The 25,688-nt window shown below is 36.5% G+C and overlaps 1 protein-coding gene and 1 pseudogene across 1 annotated transcript; both read right to left on the reverse strand.

Moving 5' to 3' along the window:
• Window positions 1-217: 217 nt before the first annotated feature.
• LOC149949721 (D-amino acid oxidase-like) lies at window positions 218-18,394 on the reverse strand. Its single transcript, XM_090167894.1, has 10 exons — window positions 17,927-18,394; window positions 15,594-15,705; window positions 7,084-7,166; window positions 6,719-6,784; window positions 6,058-6,112; window positions 5,210-5,311; window positions 5,042-5,100; window positions 2,344-2,461; window positions 935-1,033; window positions 218-491 (listed from the first exon to the last, which is right to left on the reverse strand). Exons 1-10 carry the CDS (start codon window positions 18,124-18,126, stop codon window positions 372-374), a joined length of 1,014 nt encoding a protein of 337 aa, XP_090024020.1. The 5' UTR covers window positions 18,127-18,394; the 3' UTR covers window positions 218-371.
• A 6,445-nt stretch (window positions 18,395-24,839) lies between these two features.
• Window positions 24,840-25,301, reverse strand: LOC149949722 (neo-calmodulin pseudogene; annotated as a pseudogene).
• Window positions 25,302-25,688: the final 387 nt, after the last annotated feature.

Raw genomic sequence — 25,688 nt, forward strand, 5'->3', positions numbered from 1 at the left:
AAGGATAATCTTAAACATTTAAGGGCAAAAGTTATTTTTGAATGGTTGGCACTGTAGACCACTTGAAAATTTCATTTGTGGGGGGGGGGGCTTTGATGCCTTTCTTGGATACGGCCCAATCGCAATTGCATTATCCTTAAATGTGTTGTTATTCTTTACCTTAAAACTGAGAATTTAAAATTTTAGGTAAAAACGGAACGAAATAAAACTGTAATAATTTGAGGATTTCCCAAAATAGCTTTATTATTAATTTTAAGGAGATTGTAAAAGTTATTGAAAACAATTTATTAAAATGGGGTTTAAAAAGAAAGAAGTTAATAAAATTGTTTGGAAAACCTATTAAACAAAATACACAATAAAAACAGTTAAACTTATAGTCGGCTCGAAATATTCATCTCCTTCATAATGTCTTTAATGAAATTGACCACATCGCCAGCGCAGCCCCAGGACAGGGTCACACCCGATCCTCCGTGCCCGTAATTGTGAACTACCTAAAAAGAAGTCAAGAAATACAAAAAATGCTTCAATTATTTTAAATGAAAACGGTATTTGATTACACTTAAGAAGAATGCCTTAATTTGTTGAGACAAAGACGGTCATTCCCTTGGAGTATAAATAAATACGTTCTTGCATTAATACGTCGTAATTCAACTCAATCACACAAATATTGCAAGGTTACATTAAAATATTAAATTAAAATCAAAGGGCTAGTCTCGATAAAAAAGTGAATAATTTTGTCGAAATGAGGCTGAATAATTTTTATCCACCGTATTAGCGCTTCCGATTTCTAACAATTTTCGATTTAAAAAAAATTGTGCAATGGTTGTTATTGATTGAATATCATAGTTTCCAGCCTGGTAAGTTTCTTTTAGTTAGTGTGTATGAAATAAGGTGGTGAGTTGGTATTTCAAAAATATTTAAAAAAAATTCGTACGTGTAAAAGCGTTGAATTTCTGCGCAAGAGATCTCTTTCTACTCTCGGCGAGTCCCTGCCTGGTCTCAAACCCACCCAATCACCAATCAGATCCGCTTCCTGGAAAATAAAATATCTTTTAAATTCAATATTTTATCCCTCTTCTGGTTAATTTGGAGGTTCCTGCTGATTTATCCAACTATACTTCGGAAGAGAAAATAGTTTGGCGAAATACGTCACGTCAAAATATGGTTTTGACGCAGTGTAATAACATTTTACATTACTAGGCGGAGTAATACAGGTATTAAATTTTAAGCCGTGATATGTCGTTTGCTTTGGCGACTTTGCGAGAAATTAGCTTTAGTCCCATTCGACCGAAGGCGGTTTTTGAGGTGTCCCATTCGACCGAATTCCGCCGAAACGTGCGGTTTTTATGTGTCCCATTCGACCGAACGCTTTTATGTGTCCCATTCGACCGAACGCTGCTATATAAATTGGCTTTTATCTTCACCTAGTCAAGAAAAGTAACTGAACCAAAACTTAAATAGTAAACTTAACCAACTCTAACCTAACCCAACCTAACCTAACCTAACCTTGGATCTTCGATAGTACATACCTTATAAATAAAATACCAAATCACCCCGCCAATTGGGCTACATTTTAAAATTCTTTCGGTCGAATGGGATTTCGGTCGAATGGGGATAAACGAGAAATTAGGGTGCCAATGAGAAATCTGCGAAAGTGCGTTTCACTTTAATGGACTTTACGAAGAAATATATCTTACGAGAATATTCTTCATTAAAATCTTCATATTTATATAAGTGAATAAAAATAATAATAATAATAATAATAATAATCAGCTAGGCTAATACCCTTAGGCTTAAGTCATCTAGCGACTTATAATGCCTTAAATAGGTGGCCGGGTTACTATGCGTAGGAGGGTGGTGGCCAGCCCTTCATGCCACGCGAGCCAAAAGTTCCCTAAACTTACTATTACCGTTAACCTCAACAAGTTTTGCAAACTCAACGCAGAAGGAGCTGTTTCGAGTTTGCACCCAGTGCCACAAGCTGGGATCGAACCCGGCTCCTCTTGCTGCGAGGTGAAAGTGCTAACTACTCAGCCACCCCACTATAAATTATGCACCACTATTTTCAGAAAGGACTGTAATGTATTTTAAGATGTTACCCCTTTTTCTCATTCTGACTTCACGGTAAGATCAAGTGAAGTTATCATTATCCCTTAGATAATGTAGCAACTAAATTTAAAAATAGTCAGATTACACGCGTTATGACTGGTTTTTAACGTAACTAGTGTCAATCGCCCCCAGCTCATAATTAACCTGGAGCAGAAATTTGAATGGACCCTCAATACGAAACTTGATACGCCAAATAAAGAACAGGAATACAACGCATAGTGGGATGCACTTTACCTGAAGACTAGGAAGGATATCGGCAGTTCCTTCCAATATAGTTTTCTTGTCATCGTTGTCGACACTAGTGTTCCAGTCTTCCTTCTGGCGCGTTCCACCCAAAGTGATGACGTCCGTGCTATGTTCATGGCAAAATACAATTTTAGAAGGAAGTTTCACGAAAGCATCAACCTCATACCAAGAACGTATTTACTAATTATTATGGGAGAGTGTCTATGCCGGGTCGATAAGCTGCCATTATAGTCAGGAAAAAGTCATTGGCATGTGTTTCAATCTAATTGAAAGACAAATTCGCAGGAAACCAACGAGATGACTGGCAAGTTGTTTTAAGGAGAAAGAGCTTACTTTTCTAGGCCAAAAGGGATTTAATATTTATCAAAATAGTTATTATCCCAAGTATAACTCAAGACACTTTTGCTCATCCTCAAATCTAAAACTATAATATCATTGAATACGACACCTTTGTTTAATTTTAAATGGTTTTTACGTAACTTTCTTATTAATTACAACATTTTTCTTCTTTGATATTGTGAATAGGGGCCCCTTTATAAACATATGGCTATAAAATATTTTTAAATTTATTTTTTCTTATATTCAAATAAATACTTTACATTCACAATCTTAAACAAGTACCAAATAACATTGTGTACATTAAGGCTATTCATTGTAACTACTTTTAAATTGAAAATTTCATAAACGATTTCTTATAAGGAATTAATGGCTTCAAAAGTCGCTTGATGACTTAGGCTTAAGGTGGTGCCTTTGGTATTAGCGTAGCTGATTATTACTATCCTGAAAAGCTTCAAAACTACGACTAAAACGTTATCTTGATTAAATTTATATCTAACGTCTTGCTAGGAGTTTTTAAACCAAAGAGACAATTTAAAAAGAAGTTCAGTGTGATTTTAAAGCCATGATAATTTCAATTATACACTATGATCAACGTATTCTACTGCCTTTAAAGTTCGCAATACTACAGTGATCCGATTCGCAATTGCAAGATTTTGAGTTTATATATTGCTCACTTCAGTTCATTGTCTAACCTGGAAAAACCTGTTTGATAGACAAAGCTGTTCAATACTTGGGGTTTCAGTGCAAATATGACGTTTCTCTCGAAATTACTTAGTTACAAAGAGTAATGATGATTTTGCCTTAGATTACGACTTCCGGTGGCGAGGTTTGGAAGATTTGGGCAGAGTATAATTTATTAACAACGGTTTTAGTTTTCCTAACTTTTGCGGACTTTTCATGAAGCTTAAAAAAAATAACTTTAGATAATTTAACACAGTTAATTCCAATTAATATCCTCAAAATGGCCAAAACCACTAATTTATAGCGAAAAAAAACCGAAAAAATATCATTAAGTTATTAAACCCTCGGTCATCACAGCTTTTCTACATTATAACGTTGACAAATACTTGATATATGACCAGTCTTAGACGCGCTTCGTGGTATTATATTGTCGCATCCAACACAAAAATATCACTCCTATTAAACGGTGGGCTGGTTCGTTCTTCGGACGCCAGCCACTGGGCCAAGACTCCAGTCATTTCCCCTTTGCCGAATTAACTAATAGCAGGCCCCCTAGGCTTAGTTTCTTTGGCCCCTCCACAACCGCCTGCCCCCAGTGGTTCATAAATAAAAATTAATTATCAGCTAGGCTAATACCCAAGGCATTTAGAGACTTGTATTGCCTATAAATAAATTGCGTGAGAAGGTCACATCTACCTTACCGTTTTAGGTCAATATAGGCTTCAGCCAAGTCAGCCAGGATTATGTGGCCCTGCATTCCAAAAACATAAACCGAGCGGTCTTAGTTGAGGTTTGTCGTTATCACTAACCCTAAGGGTGGGGTGGCGGAGTGGTTAGCACTTTCGTCTCGCAGCAAGAGGAGCTGGGTTCAAACCCAACTTGTCGCACCCAGTGAAAACTCGGAACAACCCCTTCTGCGTTGAGTTTGAAAGTTCTCTCCCCACTAGTTTAAGGGGTTTTCCCCCGAGCTCTTCCATAAAAACTTGAGGTTACCGGTAATAATTAGTGTAGGGCGCTGTTGACTCGCGTGGCATGAAGGGCTTGCCACCACCCTCCTACGTATTGTAAACCGGCCACCTGAATTAATGGCTATAAAAGTCGCTTGATGACTTAGGCCTAAGGTAGTGCCTTGGGTATAAGCCTAGCTGAGTATTATCTTTAAAGGGGATGTAAGAAATTTGCTTTTATTAATCTCATCGTCCCCGTAAACCTAGTCGCGGTCATTTGTAGGTTTATGGACTTAAACTAGAATATTTACATCTTTTAACTCTATATATCTAACTGAGGGGCTCACACTACCTGAAAAATAGGTGAACCTCTTTGGAAACCCGCTTTTTATGTATTTTGTCCATGATATTTTATTAAAAGTATTACGATAACCTAAACTTAAACAAATTCAATATTTTCACTACAAATTAGTGGTTAAACTGGCCCAAAATTTTATTATATTATTTCCCAAATGTTTTGAAGTTTAGAGGGCTCAATTTTAATTTATTAAAAATAGTTAATCATTAATTTTTTTTCAAATTCCAGGAAACGGCCGAAACGCTCTGGGAAACCAATACAGTCGCTGATGAATTATTTTCTAAAACCGCCACTATCAGTCTCAATTTAAGGCACTATCGTCAATTTCGTGTCATTTGAGTATATTCAATTAAAAAAATACTTAGGTATGATGTACAATTCTTTTTCCATGACGCAATGCTTGATCCAAGGGGCATTTACCTTCGAGAAGGAAAATATATTTGTCAAACGATTTTTAATTTCCACTCGATCAAAAAAGAATTTAACACCAATTAAAATAAATTAAGTTTAATAATTGAAAATTATTTACCTTAATTACTTGCCCACGAATGGGATAAAGATCGGGATCAGGTACCAAGAATGCTGACTGCAGTCCAGTACAATTGACCACCATATCGTACTCACCAATTAACTAAAAATAAATATAAAAATGAAAATACAAGCCACCCTTTGCCATGGCGCTACCTATCGTGCAAAGCCGGAACGAAATGGTAACCGTTAAACGTACGTCAGCCAAAGAAAATTGAAATATAAACAAGGTAAAGGGCTATTTGGGCTTTGAATATTATATAATCTTGAATTTTTAATAATGAAATTTACCCATAGACAAGTTGGTATCGTAGCCGACTTCTTTACTTAGAATTTAGTTTTTAACGATGTCGCCAAGTATCGTCAAACGTGTTTAGAATAAGGGTCTACTACAAGAGTATGATTCGTACTAAGCAAAATGAGGGATGCGACAAATGGGTGAACAACTAATCAGAGAATTCTTTCTATAGGTACCAGATATTTTCGTGAATGCTATTTTCGATCAGACCCTTTTCGGCGAATACGAGTCACGATAGGTTGTGTTGACTTTATAGTGGAATAAATATGGATGTCAAGCTAATTCAATGTTCAACGATATGACGTCCTCGGTAAAGTTCACCTATAAAATGCATTCTCCAATTAGTCCAGTCATCCCTCGCCGTAAAAAATTCCGATCAATTATGGTAGACCCATGCGATAGACACCTTTTAAATTGGAGTACTCCCGGTTATGAAGCTTATAGCGACCAAGTGCTCATTAGTTATATCACATGATGCCCCTTGACCTCTTTTACCTTTCTTATGCAGGAATGAAATTTCATGTTTGTTCGATAAAAATTTACATACGCACCTCATTCAGTTTGTGAATTTTTCTTCTGGTGATCAATCCTCCCAAGGCGTGAAATCTGGGAAAAACCAAAAATGACTGGAATTTATAAATAACTGAAAATAAAATAGTTTTAAATTGAAGATTTTTTTACATTAACATTTTTAATGAACACCGTTTTTAATTTTAACGATTTTGACCGCGCAGAAAAAATTCAACTTCTATTATTTAACAAAGTTAAATGGGAAGCTCTAAGCTTTTCCAAATATCGACTTAATTCTAGAAACCACTTTCATCTAATTACGAGGTACAGTACTAATCTGAGAAACTATAAAACCGGCGCCATTTTATTTTAATAGGAATACGTTCGGATACCCACCCGCAGAGCCACTAGACGGAAGGTGCAAAAACCATCTTTCAAGGCTCAATACTGACGCGCGCTGTTTTAATAAACCATATCACGCGCTTGTTGAGATCCCTTGATTTTAAATGAACCACAGAGGACCCTATTTAAGTTAACCATAGTGATCACGGTGAGGTGAAGAATCCAAACATGGAAAAATGATTACGAACTAAACGATGAATATTATAAACGCGTTTTCGCCATAAAACTAAGAATTTGGTTGCTTATTTGGTCATGGTTGTAGCTTGCCTATTGAAACTAAGAAAACGTTAATTTGATTACCTTTCTGAAAGTTTTGGAAGTAATTTCTTGCACTCTGCGTAGATGGTAGTCCCGCACTTTCCATATCTGAAATGAACTGTGTTAGAGATTTTTATACTTTTCACATTATAGTTAAAGTATTTCCCAAGAAGTATATTTAGAAGCAGTTAAAATTTGCAAATATTTGGTATCAGTGGAAATTGTTTTATTAACATTTTCAATTTCGGTCAAAAAATAGCGGCCTTTGTATCGCTCAAAATTAAATAAAACCGAGATCTACATAGAAACGAAAAACCAGCTGTTCTTAAGTCCTCCCTTAGGTAACTCGGTTCTTGACAAAAAAAAATCGAAAAAGTATTATTTTCTTGGATATTAAAATCGCTTACTTGTATCTGGAAGGATAAATCGATAGTTCCTCAGGTGACATTTCCCGTGCTCCCATTATCTTGTCCATGTAAACTGGAATATCCTACAACAGAAAGAACTCCTTTAATGAACGTGCTAGAGGGTACGTTTCACATAAATATGTCAGTTCCTTATCTTCAACTTGTTAATTCCTTTAATTATATTAAAATGGTCACACATTTTTGTTGGGCTGGAGAGTTTATTGGTGAGGCCTAAAATGTGTTCTTTGCCTCGTCGTCGTAGCGAGCGCGTGCAGGGACAGAAGTTGCATATTTATATCGCTAGAGAGACTTATCCTTTTTTTATGTACGACGTTTTTCTACATTCTGTTTCACCTATACATACTAGCTAATTGACGTTTATCGGGAAAAATTTCGTTTAATGGTAGTGCCAAATACAGAATAAAATTAAACTACTTTTAATTATTTTACGAAATATCATTGTTGTTCAATATTCCAGAGTGCTTTACTTAACTTTCCTATAAGCCTACAGGGTGTCTTCATTTGATCGGCCCAGGCATTTTTCTCAAAAACTATACTTTCTAGAAATGTGAAATTTTCAGTATGTACTCTCTCGGGGGAGAAATTTGTGGAAAATCGTGAAATTTTTCACGGGTTTAGAAACGTGAGCCATTAAATCTGTAGGCCTCAAAATCATGCCTACATATTTAAAAATTATTCGACCCTTCATACAGAAAACGGAGAAAGCAGTCTACCAAAAGTACGTAAGATGACTGAAGAAATTACTTCCTAAAATAACTGCGAGGTGACTGATAATGGTGGAAATAGTGATTAGTGAGGGGCAATGGAGGCGCTCATGTTTTGAAGCGAAACAAAGTCCATACTTTTGAGAATAGCCTTTTCAAAGAGAGAATAAATTTATAATGGTGAAAGTCTCACTTATCCTCTATAGGTGACATACGGTTATACATCAACAGCTTCCCCGTTCTTAAGGGGGAAGTAAGTGATTTTATCAAAATATTACGCTTGGGACTTCCATAGATTTTTCAAATCTATTAAAGATAGAAAGTCAAAATTTGGTGCATAATATCTTGAAAATTTTGGCTACAGCCTGATTTAATTTGAGGGTCAAGCATACTTCCATTAATTAATTAAAAATACTTTATTGAAGGGTAGTTTTTAAAACGTAATTCCATCGATTTTTCAATTCTAGTGGATCGATTTTCACAATTTAAACTGCAAACGACGCGTTGAATACATAGCTACAGCTGGATTTAAATTCGTAAATCCTTCTTTAACCGTTGTTTTAAAAATAAATAAAAACATTTTTGGTCAGTGATTCGAAGAGTAAACGGTAGATGTCTCCATTCACGCCCTTGGCTCAGTTTTCCATTTTTCTACGAAAACTCCTTTTAGAGGTGTGGTCTTTACTTCGCTACCGGCCCGCTTTCTATTTCGGTGACCCACTGTGATGAACCCCCGACCCCCGGGCCAAATTATCGCCACTGGAGAGAACAAGCGATGACAGTTTCAAGGAGAAATAAGAGAGTTATCAAAGGTGGAAGCCTTCGGCTGTGTCATACCACGCAGTATGAATTCAAAATGAATACACGCGATGAAAGGGTAGGCCTATTAGTTACCAACAACACTGTAAAGAGCTTTTGGGAGAGAGTTGCGAAATTTTTCCTTTTTACATTCCAATCTTCAAAAAGATTCATTCCGTTTCCAACGAGGCTAATGCTAAGTTGTCAAACCGAGTTTCTTTTCGATCTATATAGATCTGCGATTTTATAAATAAGCGATTTCAGCTCTTTTCGTGATATAAACATCCGAAATGGGCTCTACCAAACGTTACGCGTCCAAAAAAGGACCGTCTAGAAAAAAAAATTATAGAATGAGAAGACAAACAAAACGGTAAGCTAGTGGCTGTATATTTAATATTAATAATATAAATCTAATTATAAAATATATTATAGTAATTCTGCCATAAATGAAGAATCTGGAAGTTTTTCTTCAGCCGAAGTAGAACTTACGAGGGTAAACGGTGGTCGATTTCCAGTCGAGAATTTGTCTGAAACGCCGCTGGTCTCAACACCAAGGAAAAAACCCTTTGACGTATTTTCCAGAGGTTCTTCGATGGACGCCGTAATGCTTGATCAAACGCCGAAGTCAACTCGTTCATCTTCAGTGAAAACCTCCGAAACTTCGAGTTTGGTCAGCGATACAACTCAATTGTTATCATCAAACAGTTGGTTGGAAGACCAGCTAGCCAAAAATTATGGAGAGCGCGAAATAAATTTTCCACCTTTGATTATTGAGCGGCCCTTTACGGATAACTTCGGGAGCCTAAGTGGAAATCGCGTAGTGGACATAAAGTGGTTTGTCAAGCAAATGCGCCAGCTAGATGACCATAAATGTGCCGCTAATGGAAGATTTGAATACCAAAAAGAAAACCGTAGTGGCTTGGAATTCGAACTGGTTTTCAAATGTAAACAGTGCCACAAAAACAAAACCGTGTCGTCGGCTCCAATACGAAGCGCGTGTGCTGGGCGCCCAAGAATTCACGGGAAAAGTGAAAGGGAGGGAGAAAAGCCCTTAGCATTGAACCACCTGGCTGTATGGGGCTTTGTTTCCATCGGGAGCGGCTTCGCCAATATGGACGAAGCCTTATCAGTCCTTGGCATTCCGAATATGTGCAAGCTCACATATTTGAAAAAGGAACAAGAAATTGGAGAAGTAAGTAGCTTTTACAATATTCAACCGCTTTTAGTGCCGCGGGAAATGAAAATAAAAATTTTACGCAAAATTGTCCCGAGTCAAAATTAATTATTATTAGTATTATTATTATTAATAATAATTAATGATGGGGAGTGAAATTGACAATATGAAGTATTTTATGCATTTAGGGCCCTTAGGGGGCTGTTTGCTGAAGTAAAATTCAAAGGGGTTCTACCCGCGCTGTCTTCTCCCCCCCCCCCCCCCAAGGTCACGGCTTACAAAATTTCTATCTCTTTCATTGAAAGCACCTAGCTGGGGAATCGTGGCGCGACCTTGCCCTTGGAAATGTTTCGGAAGGGTTATTAGTATTTCCATCCATGAGCGCGAAAATAACCGTCACAAACACCTTTACCTAAAAGTACAGTAAAGGCCTATTGTTCGGGTTTGGACGACTAAGCGTGGCGACTTATTTCCTGGAATGGACATTCCCAAACTTTTCTTTCCTTTCAATGAAAAAATTTTAGACCCCCGTATTGTGAAAGTTAGGATTCTTTATACGTCTAGAATCGGTCGACCTGGCATTTGGAAAATAGATAATCAAAATAAGCCTATAATAAAATCGACTTCGTATCGAGAAAATATCGATTTTATTTCGCGAATGGTTCATTAGGACACAAATCATCGAATTTTATATGATGAGCTTGTATGTCGAGTTTCATTATAGCTTCGGGGTAACAATGTTCGCTTTATATAAATGGGCCTCGAAAACTCACAGGTTTCAAAACCGAATATTATCGAAATTTTAATTATTAGGGGTGACCCCATGGGTCAGGGGGGCCCGGGCTAATTACGTAACTGGTATAAAGTTATTTAGAGTACGTGATAACTAAAAGTCATCTAATTTATTGAAATTTTCCATTCCAAAGAAAGGGTAAATTATAAATTTATATTTATATTTTTAGTTGTGGATGAAGTCCTTAGCGGAAGAAATGGCTGTGGCAGGGCGAATAGAGAAGGAACTGGCCGAAGAAAGAGGGGACGTGGAGGGTGGCATCCCATTCATAAGCGTCATTGTTGATGGTGGATGGTCGCATAGAAGCCACGGCCACCGATATTCGGCAAAAAGTGGCGTGGCATGCATTATCGGTGCAAAAACCAAAAAACTTTTGTTTATTGGCATACGAAACAAATACTGCTGTATTTGCGCTATGACCAGGCCTGGTGAAAAAACGAGAGAGCACAAGTGCTTCCTCAACTGGACCGGCTCATCTCCCGCCATGGAGTCGGATATTCTAATAGAAGGGTTTAGCGAAAGTCTGACAATGCATGGCGTTCATTACAAAAAGATTATCGGGGATGGCGATTCGTCTGTTCATACCAACTTACAAAAAATGGTCAGCTATGGAACAAAAATTGAAAAAAACGAATGTGCCAACCACGTTGTTAGAAATTATCGTTCCAAGCTATACGGTCTAATGAAATCCTACAAGGGTTCTCTAACCGCTGCCAAAGTGACCAGAATGGGCAAGGGGGTGAGAGCGGCAATTTCGCACGTGGCGGATCAAATGGACAAAGAACTATCCGAAGTGACGGAAACTTCAAACAACAATCTAATTAGCATTCATAAAAAGTACGCCGAAAGGCTACGGAAAGATATAAAAAACGTCCCCTATCACGTGTTTGGTCGACACACTTCTTGCCGTGATTATTTTTGTGATAAATCGGGTCCAAGCCAAATTTGCCTTCTGACTAAGCCGCTAGAAATGAAGTTGGCCGAAGCGTCCCAACGCGTGCAAAACTTAGCTCCCTCTCTCTTGTGTAACGAGACTAATAACCTGGCGGAGAACTATATGTCACTGGTGGCTAAAGCCGTAGGCGGCAAGCAAGTCTCTTTTAGCCGGAGAAATTCTTACTCTACAAGATGCACGGCAGCTAGGCTTCAGCAAGTACTTGGTCGTTCGTGGCACGTAAAATTAATCAGAGCCTACTCGGCAGAAACACCGAGCCAAGCCATAAAAAAGCACGCGTTGAACTCAGCCGTCCAAAAAAGATATAAAAAAACCTGTCTCAACAATCGTTTCGACGAATTAAATAAAAGTGAAAAAAACAAGAGGGACGTGGCTAATTATGGGGAAAATTGCAACAAGCCAGATATGGATCCTGAAGAAATGAACAGAAGGAAAGATGAGGTATTGAAGGAGCTGAAGGTGGATCTCTCAGAGCAAGAAGCTATCCAGAAAAGAACCGTGGAGCAGTCCGAATGCGAAGAGTGGCATTTACAGAGAGCCAAAAGAATAACCGCTTCAAATTTTGGGGTAATAGCGAAACGCAAACCCCAAACCGGGTTTGCAAAACTGGTCCAAAACTTCCTTTACCCCAAAAGATTTTCAAATATAGCTTGCGCCTACAGCAAAAAAAAAGAGACAGAAGCTTTCGAAGAATATAAAGCCGAAAAGGAAGTCGAAGGAGTCGTGGTGAAAAAATCGGGGCTATTTATTGACACTGAGTACGGATTCCTAGGTGCCTCTCCTGATGGGTTAGTCGCTTCGGACGGAATCCTGGAAATCAAATGTCCCTTCTCCGCCAGGTATATTCACCCTCTAGAAGCCCCAGCGAAATTAAAAAACTTTTGCTCTAAACTCGTAAATGGCTCTCTGGTTCTAAAAAAAACCCACGACTACTACTACCAAATTCAAGGGCAGCTGCATATAACGCAAAGAAATTATTGCGATTTTATCGTATGGACACCTTTGGGGTTTGAATGCCAAAGAATTTTCAAAGATTCTGCTTTTTGGCAAAAGGTTTTTCCAAAATTAAAATATTTCTTTGAACTTTGCATGCTGCCCGAACTTGCCGATCCAAGACACTCAAGATCAATGCCCATAAGAGAACCAAAAAATACGGAAATCACCATCCCCCAAAACCCCCCCAAGAAAAGAAAAACCATAAATTTCACCAAAGAGCTTCCACCAACTAGTAAAAAAAGAAAACTCCCCAATTCCAAATCTGGCCAATAATTATAAAATTATAATAAGATTTACAACCGTTCATGAATTTCAACTATTTTGTTACAAATCTGCTCTCTATTTACAATATTTCAGCGGTCAACAACTATTCTATTACAAGTAGGCTCTTTCAATATCTACTCCCGAACTTGAAATCAGCATTTTTTATAATTCCGCTCTCGTTACGTAATCCCGCTCTCTCGTTACGTAATCCCGAACTGTTTATTAGTAATAACATTGTCTTCGAACTAACGCCGCCTTGAAATCAGCATTTTTTATAATTCCGCTCTCGTTACGTAATCCCGCTCTCTCGTTACGTAATCCCGCTCTCTCGTTACGTAATCCCGAACTGTTTATTAGTAATAACATTGTCTTCGAACGGACGCCGCCTTGAAATCAGCATTTTTTATAATTCCGCTCTCGTTACGTAATCCCGCTCTCTCGTTACGTAATCCCGAACTGTTTATAATAACATTGTCTTCGAACTAACGCCGCCTTGAAATCAGCATTTTTTATAATTCCGCTCTCGTTACGTAATCCCGAACTGTTTATTAGTAATAACATTGTCTTCGAACGGACGCCGCCTTGAAACCAGCATTTTTTATAATTCCGCTCTCGTTACGTAATCCCGCTCTCTCGTTACGTAATCCCGCTCTCTCGTTACGTAATCCCGAACTGTTTATTAGTAATAACATTGTCTTCGAACTAACGCCGCCTTGAAATCAGCATTTTTTATAATTCCGCTCTCGTTACGTAATCCCGAACTGTTTATTAGTAATAACATTGTCTTCGAACGGACGCCGCCTTGAAATCAGCATTTTTTATAATTCCGCTCTCGTTACGTAATCCCGCTCTCTCGTTACGTAATCCCGAACTGTTTATTAGTAATAACATTGTCTTCGAACTAACGCCGCCTTGAAATCAGCATTTTTTATAATTCCGCTCTCGTTACGTAATCCCGCTCTCTCGTTACGTAATCCCGCTCTCTCGTTACGTAATCCCGCTCTCTCGTTACGTAATCCCGAACTGTTTATTAGTAATAACATTGTCTTCGAACGGACGCCGCCTTGAAATCAGCATTTTTTATAATTCCGCTCTCGTTACGTAATCCCGAACTGTTTATTAGTAATAACATTGTCTTCGAACGGACGCCGCCTTGAAATCAGCATTTTTTATAATTCCGCTCTCGTTACGTAATCCCGCTCTCTCGTTACGTTATCCCGAACTGTTTATTAGTAATAACATTGTCTTCGAACGGACGCCGCCTTGAAACCAGCATTTTTTATAATTCCGCTCTCGTTACGTAATCCCGAACGGTTTATTAGTAATAACATTGTCTTCGAACGGATGCCAACAGGTGTCAGTTATTATAATAACCAAATACCATTTTTATTCAAACTACCTCCTTGACTTGAATCAAATTTTTATAATCCAACTCTATCGTGTTATAATCATCAACTTTGAATTTGTACTTCTACCTTACCGGAATATTTTCTAAATTCTAAAACTATTGTGGTAAATCTTTCCATTTGAATTTGAATAATAAAATATTTTGTGGTTGTGTTTGATTCATCCAACGTTTACAGAAAATGTTTGAGAAACATTCATGTGTTTTTCAAACCTTTCGAACGTTGTAAGGTGCAAGGTTACTTCGTTTCCACGTGTATATTTTTTCTTTTATTAGCTTTCAGCAGTAAAAAGACATTCTTTTGTCATTGAAGGTTATTGTTGGAGGTAGTTTCTTCTTCTTTGATTTGTGCGAAAGCCTATAGCAAGTAAGCTTACAGAGCATTGGTCAATAACCAAATTTGGGAGGAGTCACTAAGGGGAAAAATATGGTCCCCCCCTTCACCGACTGAGTGAAATTCAGAGCCATCTACATTCAAACGTTTGAACTACAAAATCATTTACTTCCGCCTTAACCAAGTCACGCTGCTGAATGTCTCTCCAGAAAAAAATAGCACATGCGAATAGTAAGCAATGATTTAATTTTTTTTGGGCGGAATCGACTTGTTTCATTTACAACATTTGATGATAAGAGACTTGGATTTTGGTTTTTCTTCCTGGGTATATACGTTTAATCACGGACTTTGATTTGTTTTATATTCTGCAGCATCCCTTTACTTATTGAACGTGTGTTTTTATTTAAAACGTACTGAAACTTATAGGTGTCCAAAAACCTATTTACCTAACGAGTTTGGAGAAATAATTATGTTTTAAGATGGAATTTCAATTTGAAGTTGCAATACCGACTGCCCAAATAATATTTTTCTTGGCACAATAATTAGTCTACCAACTATTTTGTTATTTATGCTACATTAAATAATTTATTTCGTTCAATTCAACCTCTTTAATGTTATACGAACCAAACTTAAATTTAATTTGATTTTTTAAAATTTTGCTCATTTTCTCTTAAAGGAAAAGAAAACTAGACGACGCCAAAAAAAATTGGTGGAAATGGAAAGTTTCCATATGAAAAAATATTAAAATGTATTAATGTTAAATATAGAATTAATATTAGAATTACTGAAATTATACTTTAAATATTCAAGGTAATATTACTCCAGCAGGCAAGGCCAGGCTCCGTCATATTAACTATTGTCGTGACCAGTCTAGAACGTCGTAGAAAAATTCCATTTCCTATACTACCGCGAAGTGATTTAAAATATCTATAACAGCTGCATACTAGACAGCCGCGCCATGAGGGAGCAAGGACGGAAGCTCGACCTAGCTTGCTGAAGCTATAGCGCCTTTAAATTTATTTATATTATATTATAGTATTATTATAATTATTGAAGAGAAACTCACAGACTGTTTTTCGGCGATGTAGTGAATCGCCATAATACCAACTCCATATTTTCGAGAATGCGGCGATTTGGCAATTTTCAGGAAAAAGTTCAGAGATTCTTCACACCAAGTGCTAAACGAAACCAACAAAGAGTAAATAAGTTCAGAGATGAAATAATAAAATAATACCAAGAACGATTTAAGGATTTTTAACCCTGGCATACTTCGAAGCAAAAGTTCATCAACTTTCAATTTTTCACGACACTCTTCAAAAGAGTGTTTCAGCTAGGAGCAAGAAGCACAGCACCCCACACAAGGGGAACGCAACTCGTCAAAGCAGAGTTGCCAGATGTACGATCCGGATCGTATTTGTACGATAATTGAACCCGTGGTACAATATACGATCCGAAGGCTGGATCGTACGGCAAAAATACGATCTTACGAGAAAATACGATCCGTGTAAAAGATGTTTTCTTTAGAGCGGAAACCTTTATATATCTTGAAATATTGCATCTTAAACAAAGGTTATCTCCCAGATTCCCGACTCCCACTTCCAAACACGTATTGCGGTTTGGTGGGGGCGTGATAATTGTCGCCACGAATCGGATATATTCAAAATATATTTTCTCACGTGTTTTTTCGTACATAAAAAAGAGCTAAATTTTACGTCATAATAGGTTAAACAAACTTCTTTTTATTTTTAAATATCTTTTGGGTTTAATTGACTTTTTTTCAGCCGTACTATCCTTCTTAACCTAGTGCGATCCAAATCGAAACTCGGTACGATACTCCAGCGCTTGGTATCTGACAACCCTGCGTCAAAGGCGTACATTTTATTGGGTACAGTTTTCATTGGTTAGCCGCTAAAGAAACTGCTACCGTTGGATTTGGAAAATTAGGAAATTGTCTTCCCCTTTCAGTAAAACGCTCAGCGGTAAGGCTCGTCAAATTAATTTTTTTCGCAACAGTGCGTCAGCGGGTATAAATTCTAGCTGCGTTCTCCTTGTGAGGGGGGCAGTGGGTTTGTTGCTCCTAGGTTTCACAAGAGGGATGTAAACTGATCAAAGTCAATTTAACTAATTTGTTGACTTAACATCGTTTTGTTTGTTGAAAAATATAACTTTCATTCCCGAAATCTTTAGCCAAGTGCTTAACAATACAGATTCGAAATTAAATTTACAGTATGGGAATATTTAGTTTTAGAATTATATCTTAATATCATTGTTTATCCGTTAGGAAAGAAACACCGTGTGTGATATTAGACCTTTTAAGATAAAACATATTTTGGGGCCGTTCACAAATTTCTTTAGCGAGTAAGGGGTTAGGAGGCTATTTAAAATCGTTACCAGATGTTAAAGATTTGGTAGGAGCTCAAATGTTACGTCAGATACTTTAGTTTTATACCCGAATCTAAACTATCAATTATTGTAAACTAGAATGTAATTTAGAACTGGTTTTTGGCTTTTATAATTAGTTTTCTAGAAGAAAAAGGTTGAATAAATAACCTTAATTTTTGAAATAGAAAATAATTTTAAATTTTATAAATAAGTATTTCTCGAAAACCAACTCAAAATAATATTATTGGGCGATCTCAATCTTGGAAATCTTTCTCTCAAAAATGTGGGTTTGTTTTTAACTGTTAAAAAATACTACAATAAATTGGGCCATCTTTAGAACTGAAAATTTGGACACCGCCGTATTATTGAAAATGTACCAATTTATAGCAAAAATTTAATTATATTATAATTTACAATAAAAATATGCTCAAACGAATTTTATTATTCAAATGTTAAAAATAATTCGTTTTTATACAAGAAATTAAAAAATAGATAATTTCTCATAAATACTAGTTAAAAAATGTGTAAAAGATTCTATCTAGCTCCCCACGTGAATTTCGATCAGGTTTTTAAAACTATTTTGGTCGTATAATAATCCTATAAATTGATAATTTTAGTTGCATAAATATCCTTTAAAATTTTGAATTTAACATATAGTTCTTTTTTTGTTGAGGGTCTGTATATTCGTCTAAATACCATTCACACTCATAAAAAAACACCCAAAATGTGAAGTCGAAAGCAGTCCTTCAATAATAAGAAATTCTACGCTAAATTAAAATTTTGATATGTAAAACCCTACTTTAAAATCTAAAAATCAGTCATGAACACTAAAATCAAACTTAAAACCTGAAAACTAATTCTATTTCCCAAATAACGTTGCGATTTTGAATCTCGACTACACAAGTATTCAACCCGCACCTCGTGTAGGTTTATCGTTCTCGCGCTTGTTTTCTAGAGTTGTTGTAATCTGTAATAGTTAACTAACGTGTGCTTAATGTAAAAAAGGGAAAGGCTTACTTTAATTTATCTTCGGAAACGGCACTTCCCAGAGCGTAAGGCAGCCACAGTCCGGCACTGCCGTCGCCCGTCGTGTTGGGAGAAAATTCGTGCGACATCAGCGTTACCTCTACGTCGCGCACGCTCTCAATGATACGCAAGGCCGACGTCACTCCAATTACTCCCCCGCCCAACACGGCCACTCGTAACTTATTAGACATTTTATTAGATTCAACCGCGATCACTTCAGTCTGCGATTAATAATTAATTTTACAATACGTCTTTAGCAATTTGCCAATTTAAGTCCTCGATTATCGACTACGCCAGCCGAAAACTATCCACGTTACACTTTGAACACGTCGCTCTATAAACTGCAACAGTCGAAGCGAAGGCGATAGAGAAAATACGTTTACTAGAAATGCTGCTGTTAGTGGAATTATCTTTCATTATCTCGTTGTCAAAAGTTGTTATCTCTCGTAATCAAATTGACGCTCGCGTATCCTAGATAAAATAGACATTTTTTTTATTCTAGCTCTGTATTCAACTTTCCCAATATAAATTCCCGTCTAATAGAAATGAAATTAATTTGTATAACACGTTCATTTACGAAAAAATAACTAACGTTTAACGTGTTTACGGATATTAAACAAAATGGCCTTGAGTTCTTTCTAAGAGTGATAACGCGTACCACAAAACTGCAAATAAGCAGAAATATTAATTTTCTTATATTACTAATGTTATTGGCTTGAAATATTTACACGCGCCTTATTACACTCACGGTGATTTTTAGAAATGCCTTTTGGAGAAGAAAACATTTAGCGAGTTTTTAAAACAATTACCCAAAGCAAATTATTAATTAATTATTACATATTCTCATGTAAGACATTTTGCCTGATTAGAACAAATAAAACTAGCGATTAATATTGAGCTATGAAGCGGTGTACACATCGGTGATTTGGCGGGTGTATAATTTATAAGGGACACTTCTTCCGAAAAAGATGTATTATAAACTTCTGATTAAGGAGTTTTTCTAGAAGCGAGATGTATTGCCTGAGACTCAGATTCGGGGAATAGGAAAATCAACACAAAACTTTACCCACTTCAAACACGGCTGATATGGCGCGGTAAAAACCCACGTTTTTGGCGAGAGGAAACTACAAGATATTTAGGTACGACCTTTGAATCCTATAAATTGATCGTTATTTGAAAACACAGTTTCATGTGTCTTAAGCCACTTTTCGGACGATTGAGTTACTGAACGTACCACTGGGGCTCATTACCTCTTCTCGTTGACACCGGTTTGTGGTTTGACGTCACGCTGCTCTTTGGTCACTATTCTTCTGGAGGAGTCGTTTTTCCCGATGAATGACTTATTATACAGGTTTAATGGGCTGATCTACAGTATGTATAATGGGCTGACCAAGGAATAATGGGTTGATCTAGGCATAATGGTTTGACCTAGGCCTAGCATTATATTTGATATATAGTTCAATAACGTTTGACAAAACGTCGCGTCGGAAAAATTGCAACCGGGCGGAATTTTTGCATGCTCCTTTCTTAAGATATAATACATAATGTGTCAAAAGTATTTATCATTAGATTGTAAGCACATTTTTTTTAGATTATATCTACGTTTATATTGAATTTAGACCTTTTTAACCTATTACAAAATTTACGGTAAGGGCCTATGCAAAAGTATCCAAGCAACGATTGATTTTTTACAATCTTGGTTTAAATGTTCTTCTTACAAGTAAGTGATGGGGAGTAAATATTTGTGTATTTAAAATTTAGCCTAAGATAAATCCTAAAGTTACTGGACTAAGAAGAATTTAAAAAATGAAAATAACTCCTTAAAACAAAAACGACAAAATTTTTGTTACTTGTGGTCTTCAGATTTAAGGTTTGACCATCCGTTTTCTCAGTAAAGCTATGAAACACAGATTGTTATTCGAACCAAATTGATCGCTTTTCCTCGGTTAATTAGTACGAAGATTTTTGTTCACTTGCTGCAGTGTTAAATAGGGTATGAAATAAATAAACAAAATATGTTGTAAAACTCGCTATGGTTTGTTTTTAACGTAACTAGCGCCAATTATCTCCAACTTCTGTTACACGGGGAGGCAGTAATGTGAAATTCGTTGAACCACCGAAAACATGGAAACTCACTCCCTCTAATTATAAATGACGTGTGCTGTATTTGTTCAGAAAAAACATTCTGCTTAGACATTTATGTGACCCTTAAAAATGTAAGACGGTTTGGGAACATGGGAAAGCTTCCCTAGACATTGGTTTACCTGCTACTCGACCGAAAGCACATTTTTAACGAAATTTGTGTTTGATATTGACGCTATATACTCCACCTAAGATTTTTCCCTAAATAGTTGAGTTAATAAAGACTGGTTATAAATAATAAAAGTCTTTCAAAAATTGTCGAGATAATTCACAGATTTTGGCTAAAACTGTAGATATAATTAACAGATTTAGACTATAACTTCTTTTCATAGTAATCAGCTAAGCTTATACCCAAGGGCCCACCCTAGGCCCAAGTCATCTAGAGACTTTTATTGCCTTAACTCAGGTGGCTGGGAGAAATTGCGTAGGAAGGTGAAGGTGGTGGCAAGCTCTTCATGCCACACGAGTCAACACCTCCCTGCACTTACTATTACCGTTAACCTCAACAAGTTTTTATGGAAGGGGAAACCGAAGAACTCGGGGCAAAACGTCTTTAACCAGTGAGGAGAGAGCTTGCCAACTCTACTAGGCGGAAGTGCTAATCACTACTCCAACCGACCTTACTCATGTGAAAATCACAGATTTTTGCTTTACTATCTGGATAATACGGAAATTTGATTAAAACTGTCCCGATAATTCAGAAATTTTAGCTAAATCTCTCGGAATAATTCACTCATGTTTAGCAAGAGCTGCAGCGACAGTTCAGAGATTTCGTCCAAAGCAGTCCATAATGGAACAAACTGTCCATACATCGCAGATGTCGTTTAAAACGGTCTGCATTGGGCAGATTTCTTTAAACTGTGACCTTCATGGTCATTGTATCTCCAGGGTTTGATCGTGCTTAGTTTGTCTCATAATTGAAGCCAACTTGGATAAAATTCTCATTGAAGGCTGTGTGGGTGGAATATATAAAACGATTGCTTGTCGGAAAGATAAATTTTAATTCAATAAGTCTCCGCAACGTACAGATTAATAAATTAATGAGTTTCGTAAAAGGCGTACGACGGTTCATTGATGACTTTTTTTTTGTCCCTGTCGGTGAGAAATTTCAGAGGTCAGCCAATGACAGAGATACGGTAGACCTATATAAACTCCTGCATAAGAAGAGACTCGACCTAGAATTGGGGAACCTTCAGAGGTAGACAGTGCTTTCTCAAGAATCCCTTAAAGATACCTTCGACCGATTTGCGCTATAAATAGCGTTAGTATAATTCGAATTTTGATCGTCATGAAATTGTTACCAGTTTGTTTAATGTTAGCGCTTTGTTTCTGTCTACGAAAGTGTTGGCACATCAAAAGAGAGTATGTAATCCTTTGTATTTTAGATTCTACTCTTTGGGGAGGTTCATCAGAAAGAGTAAATAATCCGGTTAACTTATGATTTTACTCCCGAGCCAGTTGTATAAGGAAAAGTAATTTATCGTTTTACTTTAGATTTTCTCTTGGGCTTGGTTATTTAAAATACATAAAATTTATGTACACAAGATTTAGCTTTAGGGGGTCCAGGTCATGAAAGAGTTAATTAAGCCAGTGTACTTAAGAATTTTCTGTTGTGCCCAGTATTGACTGGTTTAAAAAATCCATCTCGGTAGAATCGAAAATCAAAACTAATTAGAAAACTAATTTAGCTAATTGCATGAGGCTTAGAAGCTGACCAAATCGATCAAAACCATTGAGTTGGGAATATAGCACTTCTAGAGCCAAAATTTTAATTTGAAGACTGGGGGATTTTTTTACCAATCACGTACGAACCGAAACAGTTATCATTTGTTGGTGGTGTCATCTAGCGTGAACAGAGTATAAGCAGTGGAAGGAAGGGGGGGGGGGGGGTTGACGGTGTTTAAAAATTTATATTTTCTTTGAAAGATAGGGGACGCCACCGACTAATGATAGATTTGAGCGTCGATACATGATTTCCAGAAATGCCCCTTGAGACCCAACCACAGCAGTGTTGGGCATTTTCGTCTTTTAGAGCGGTAAAATTTTCGCTCCTCTCTTTCCGCTCTTTTTTGAGCGGTAAATTTTTCACTCCACTCTTTCCACTCGTTTTTGAGCGCTATAATTTTCGATCCTCTCTTTCCGCTCTTTTCTTGAGCGGTAAAATTGTTTTGTTTTGCGCTCTTTTAGAAAGATATTTTACCGCTCATTTTCGCTCATAATAACAAACCCGCTCACAAATAGATGAGCGGTGCCTAACACTGAACCACAGCAGATCAAAGCATCTATTTATATATAGAACATAATGAGAAAGTAGTCTTAACTAAATTTATTTTTTAAACAAATAATGTGTTTCGTTGAATAGGTCTCTTTCAGTTTGTAATTGCGTCAGAAGTAAATTACAGATAATTTTACATTTAATTTATGAACCGACAAAACAACTTGTAAGATCTAAAATAAATTTGGGGTCTTCAATAAAGTTCAATTAATTAAATATGAAAACGTATAAGAAGGTGCAACTGTGAAAATACATATGCCTATTTTGGCAGATTTTTAAACACAGCAAGTGAAAATATCAATCGTTTCATTTAAGTGTATTTTTCAGATCTTTCTCGGATCCAACCAATGACGTTGACTATGCCAATTTTCGTTTGTTCGAATTAAAGAAAACTGAAGCTTATACTAATTCCTCACCATTTCCATCAACAAACCGTATCCCTCTGGCACCTTCTCGACTGAAAAAGGGTCGTTTTCCGGTGAACTACTTGTATTTACCCAACGTCTTATTTCCTCTGGATATAGCGTGTGGAAGAGTGTGGTCGCGAGAAGAATGGAATGAGTGCCATATAGGCCAAGAGAAAGTGTACGTTCACCACAAAACCTACGAATACGCAATTCAGCTACCAAATTCTGAAAACTGTCACGCCAGCTTTGAAGTCATTAGCGTAAACGAAATATATTATTTTCGCGTTTGCCCCAGATCGACTTACCGTAATTCGCAATCCGACTGCTCATGCTATTGGGTAAACACTCTGGAAAAAGAAGAATTATTATGCGTGGCTTACACCGTACCCATGACTCTAGCTCCACGAAAAGCAAATAATCCATACTTTAGTAAAACTGTATAAAAGACTGAAAACAACCCATTATAGAGTATTTCAACTGAGTTAATAATAGTATTTAAATTATATTATACAAAAACCCTTTATTGTTAAATGAACTCTAATTTGAAAGATTTACTAAATAACTTTGGTTTAACTTTGTAAGAAAGATGCTTAATTGGTTTATTTCAGGAGTGCCAACATGGGTAGTATTTAATAAATTCGAAATTTATATCATATCCTTCCAAATGTTGATCTCAACCTTCAGAATGTTTTTTCACGAGTATATTTTTAAATATTGTAATAAAAATACTAATATGAGAAGGGAGATTTTGACCTTTAAAATTTCGTTCTTTCAAATTGGATATTTAGGCATTCCTTTTTTATGTCGTACAAGTGTGGCATATCTCAAAATTATATTAAATACTACACCCAATGTCAAAAAGAGGGCTCTTTGGAAAAAGCTTTTCCCTAATTCCAAGAAACTGCGAACGCAGTGATTACACTTTGCCCCGAAAATTTGTACGCGTTCGCAGCCCATGTAGACAGACACGCAGACACGGTGATTGTATTACCCCTCGGAGTGGTTAAAATGTAAGGCTTTATTAACATACTCTTACGCTTAAGCCGAGTTTATAATATTCAGAGAAGCGTAACGTGTATCGATGGTTCTATGGTAGAACGCTCACTTGGCATGCAGGAGAGTTTGGGTTCGAATCCCGCCCGCTACTATCGCTAAATAACAATAAGACGTATAACGTAAACATTTGATGGAACCCTGCATTTTGGACGTTGAGACGTTTACCGTTTCAAGAAACAATAACCAGTAGAAGAAATAAAAGCATTTTAGAAAACGTTTTACGAATTCCCAGGGATTAGTCCCCTCGGATAGTTAATAAGAGATTATTTAACATAACTTTAAGCTTTAAGTGGTTATTGTATGAGTCTTATGCTTAAAGAAAAAAATGTTTTAGATATATTAATATATATATGCATATAAAATTTCTTCACATATTTTAGGCTATTCATAAATCCAATAAAATTAACAAATTTATTTTAAGGGACGATATAAGTTTTATCTTTAGAAGTAAAATAATGAGAAAAAGATAAATGGGATACAATTTACTTTCAGGCATATAAATACATCTATCCACGATAACAAAAATAACAGATTTTAGATGCATTATTAATTAGCTAAAATATTACAAAAATTTAAGCTATGATACACTTTTATCAATGTATAAAGCATATGGAAATTTTGTGACATCTTGACCACATAAAATAAATCTTCAAAAATAAAATACTGTGAAAAAACCGGGTTAATATGTGATTCAAATTTCATGTAGTAGTAGATTAAAACCCAAATTAGTTGAAGGACCACAGAGTTGATTCAATTTCAGGAAAATAACATAAAAAATGTCAGATTTGATTGCTTGTGTCTGCAATCACCATTTACGGAAAGGGGGGAGTTATATGAAATTCGACCCGGTTTTTTTCGAATGATTCTGCGTCCCTTTATACTTAAACAATTATACCACTGATTTAATATTGCAAAACCGCAATTTTTTAATTGAATCCGAATTATGTACTGACACCTAATAAAAACTATACTGACAAAACAATTTCTTTTAAGTAAACAAAATTCCAGAATAACCAATTTCAATTTACTTAAGCGAAGAAATTTGGGTAACTAAATCTTCATAGTAAATATTTCCATCATCCAGAAAATTCGCGGCTTTCATCATTTCGTCAATTTCTTCTTCCGTCAAAGATTCGCCGATGTTGGTCATCAGGCGACGAAGTTCGACCGCGTTGATAAAGCCCTGCGCGTTCTGGTCGAAAACGCGGAAGGCCTCTCTCAGGCCCTCTTCACTCGAATTTTCCCCCGTTTGATTGGCCATCATCGTCAGAAAATCCAAGAAATCTACGTCGTGTTTCTCATTACCGTCCATCACCTTCATGAGCTCTCGCAATTCACCGTCTGTTGGATATTTACCCACTGACCTCATAACCTTCCCGACGTCATCGTGGAGTATCAGTCCATCGTCGTCAAGGTCAAAGAATGAAAATGCTTCCGCGAACTCTTCAATTTGGTCTTTTGACAGCTTCAAGTCCACTTCTGCCATGGCAAGTACTTATGACGTTTCTAAGCTATACCGGAGCGTCTAACGTTCACTAAAAGCACTTTTAATGGCGGAAATAGGCCTACATGTAATTGGAATTTTTAATGAGATTTTGATAAGAGATGGTTGATTAGATATATAATCGTGTTACAGCTATTTGCTATTCAAACTATACTCAGCGATATTAACACAACGGCATTAAGGACATTTTTTTTAAATAAACAGACGCCAATATAGTATACTTACTAAAAGGATAAAACATTTCGTTGGGAAAGACGCATATGCACGTGTACCTTTTGAGAGATAGCTCATAGGTTTTTTGTTTATATTTCTTAACTTGAAAGCGTTTTCATTTATTCACGGTATTTACATATATAAAAGTGTAAATTA

The sequence above is a fragment of the Leiobunum rupestre genome, chromosome 3 (assembly GCF_980474605.1).
Source record: "Leiobunum rupestre chromosome 3, qqLeiRupe1.1.hap1, whole genome shotgun sequence".
NCBI classification, from domain to species: Eukaryota; Metazoa; Arthropoda; class Arachnida; order Opiliones; family Sclerosomatidae; genus Leiobunum; species Leiobunum rupestre.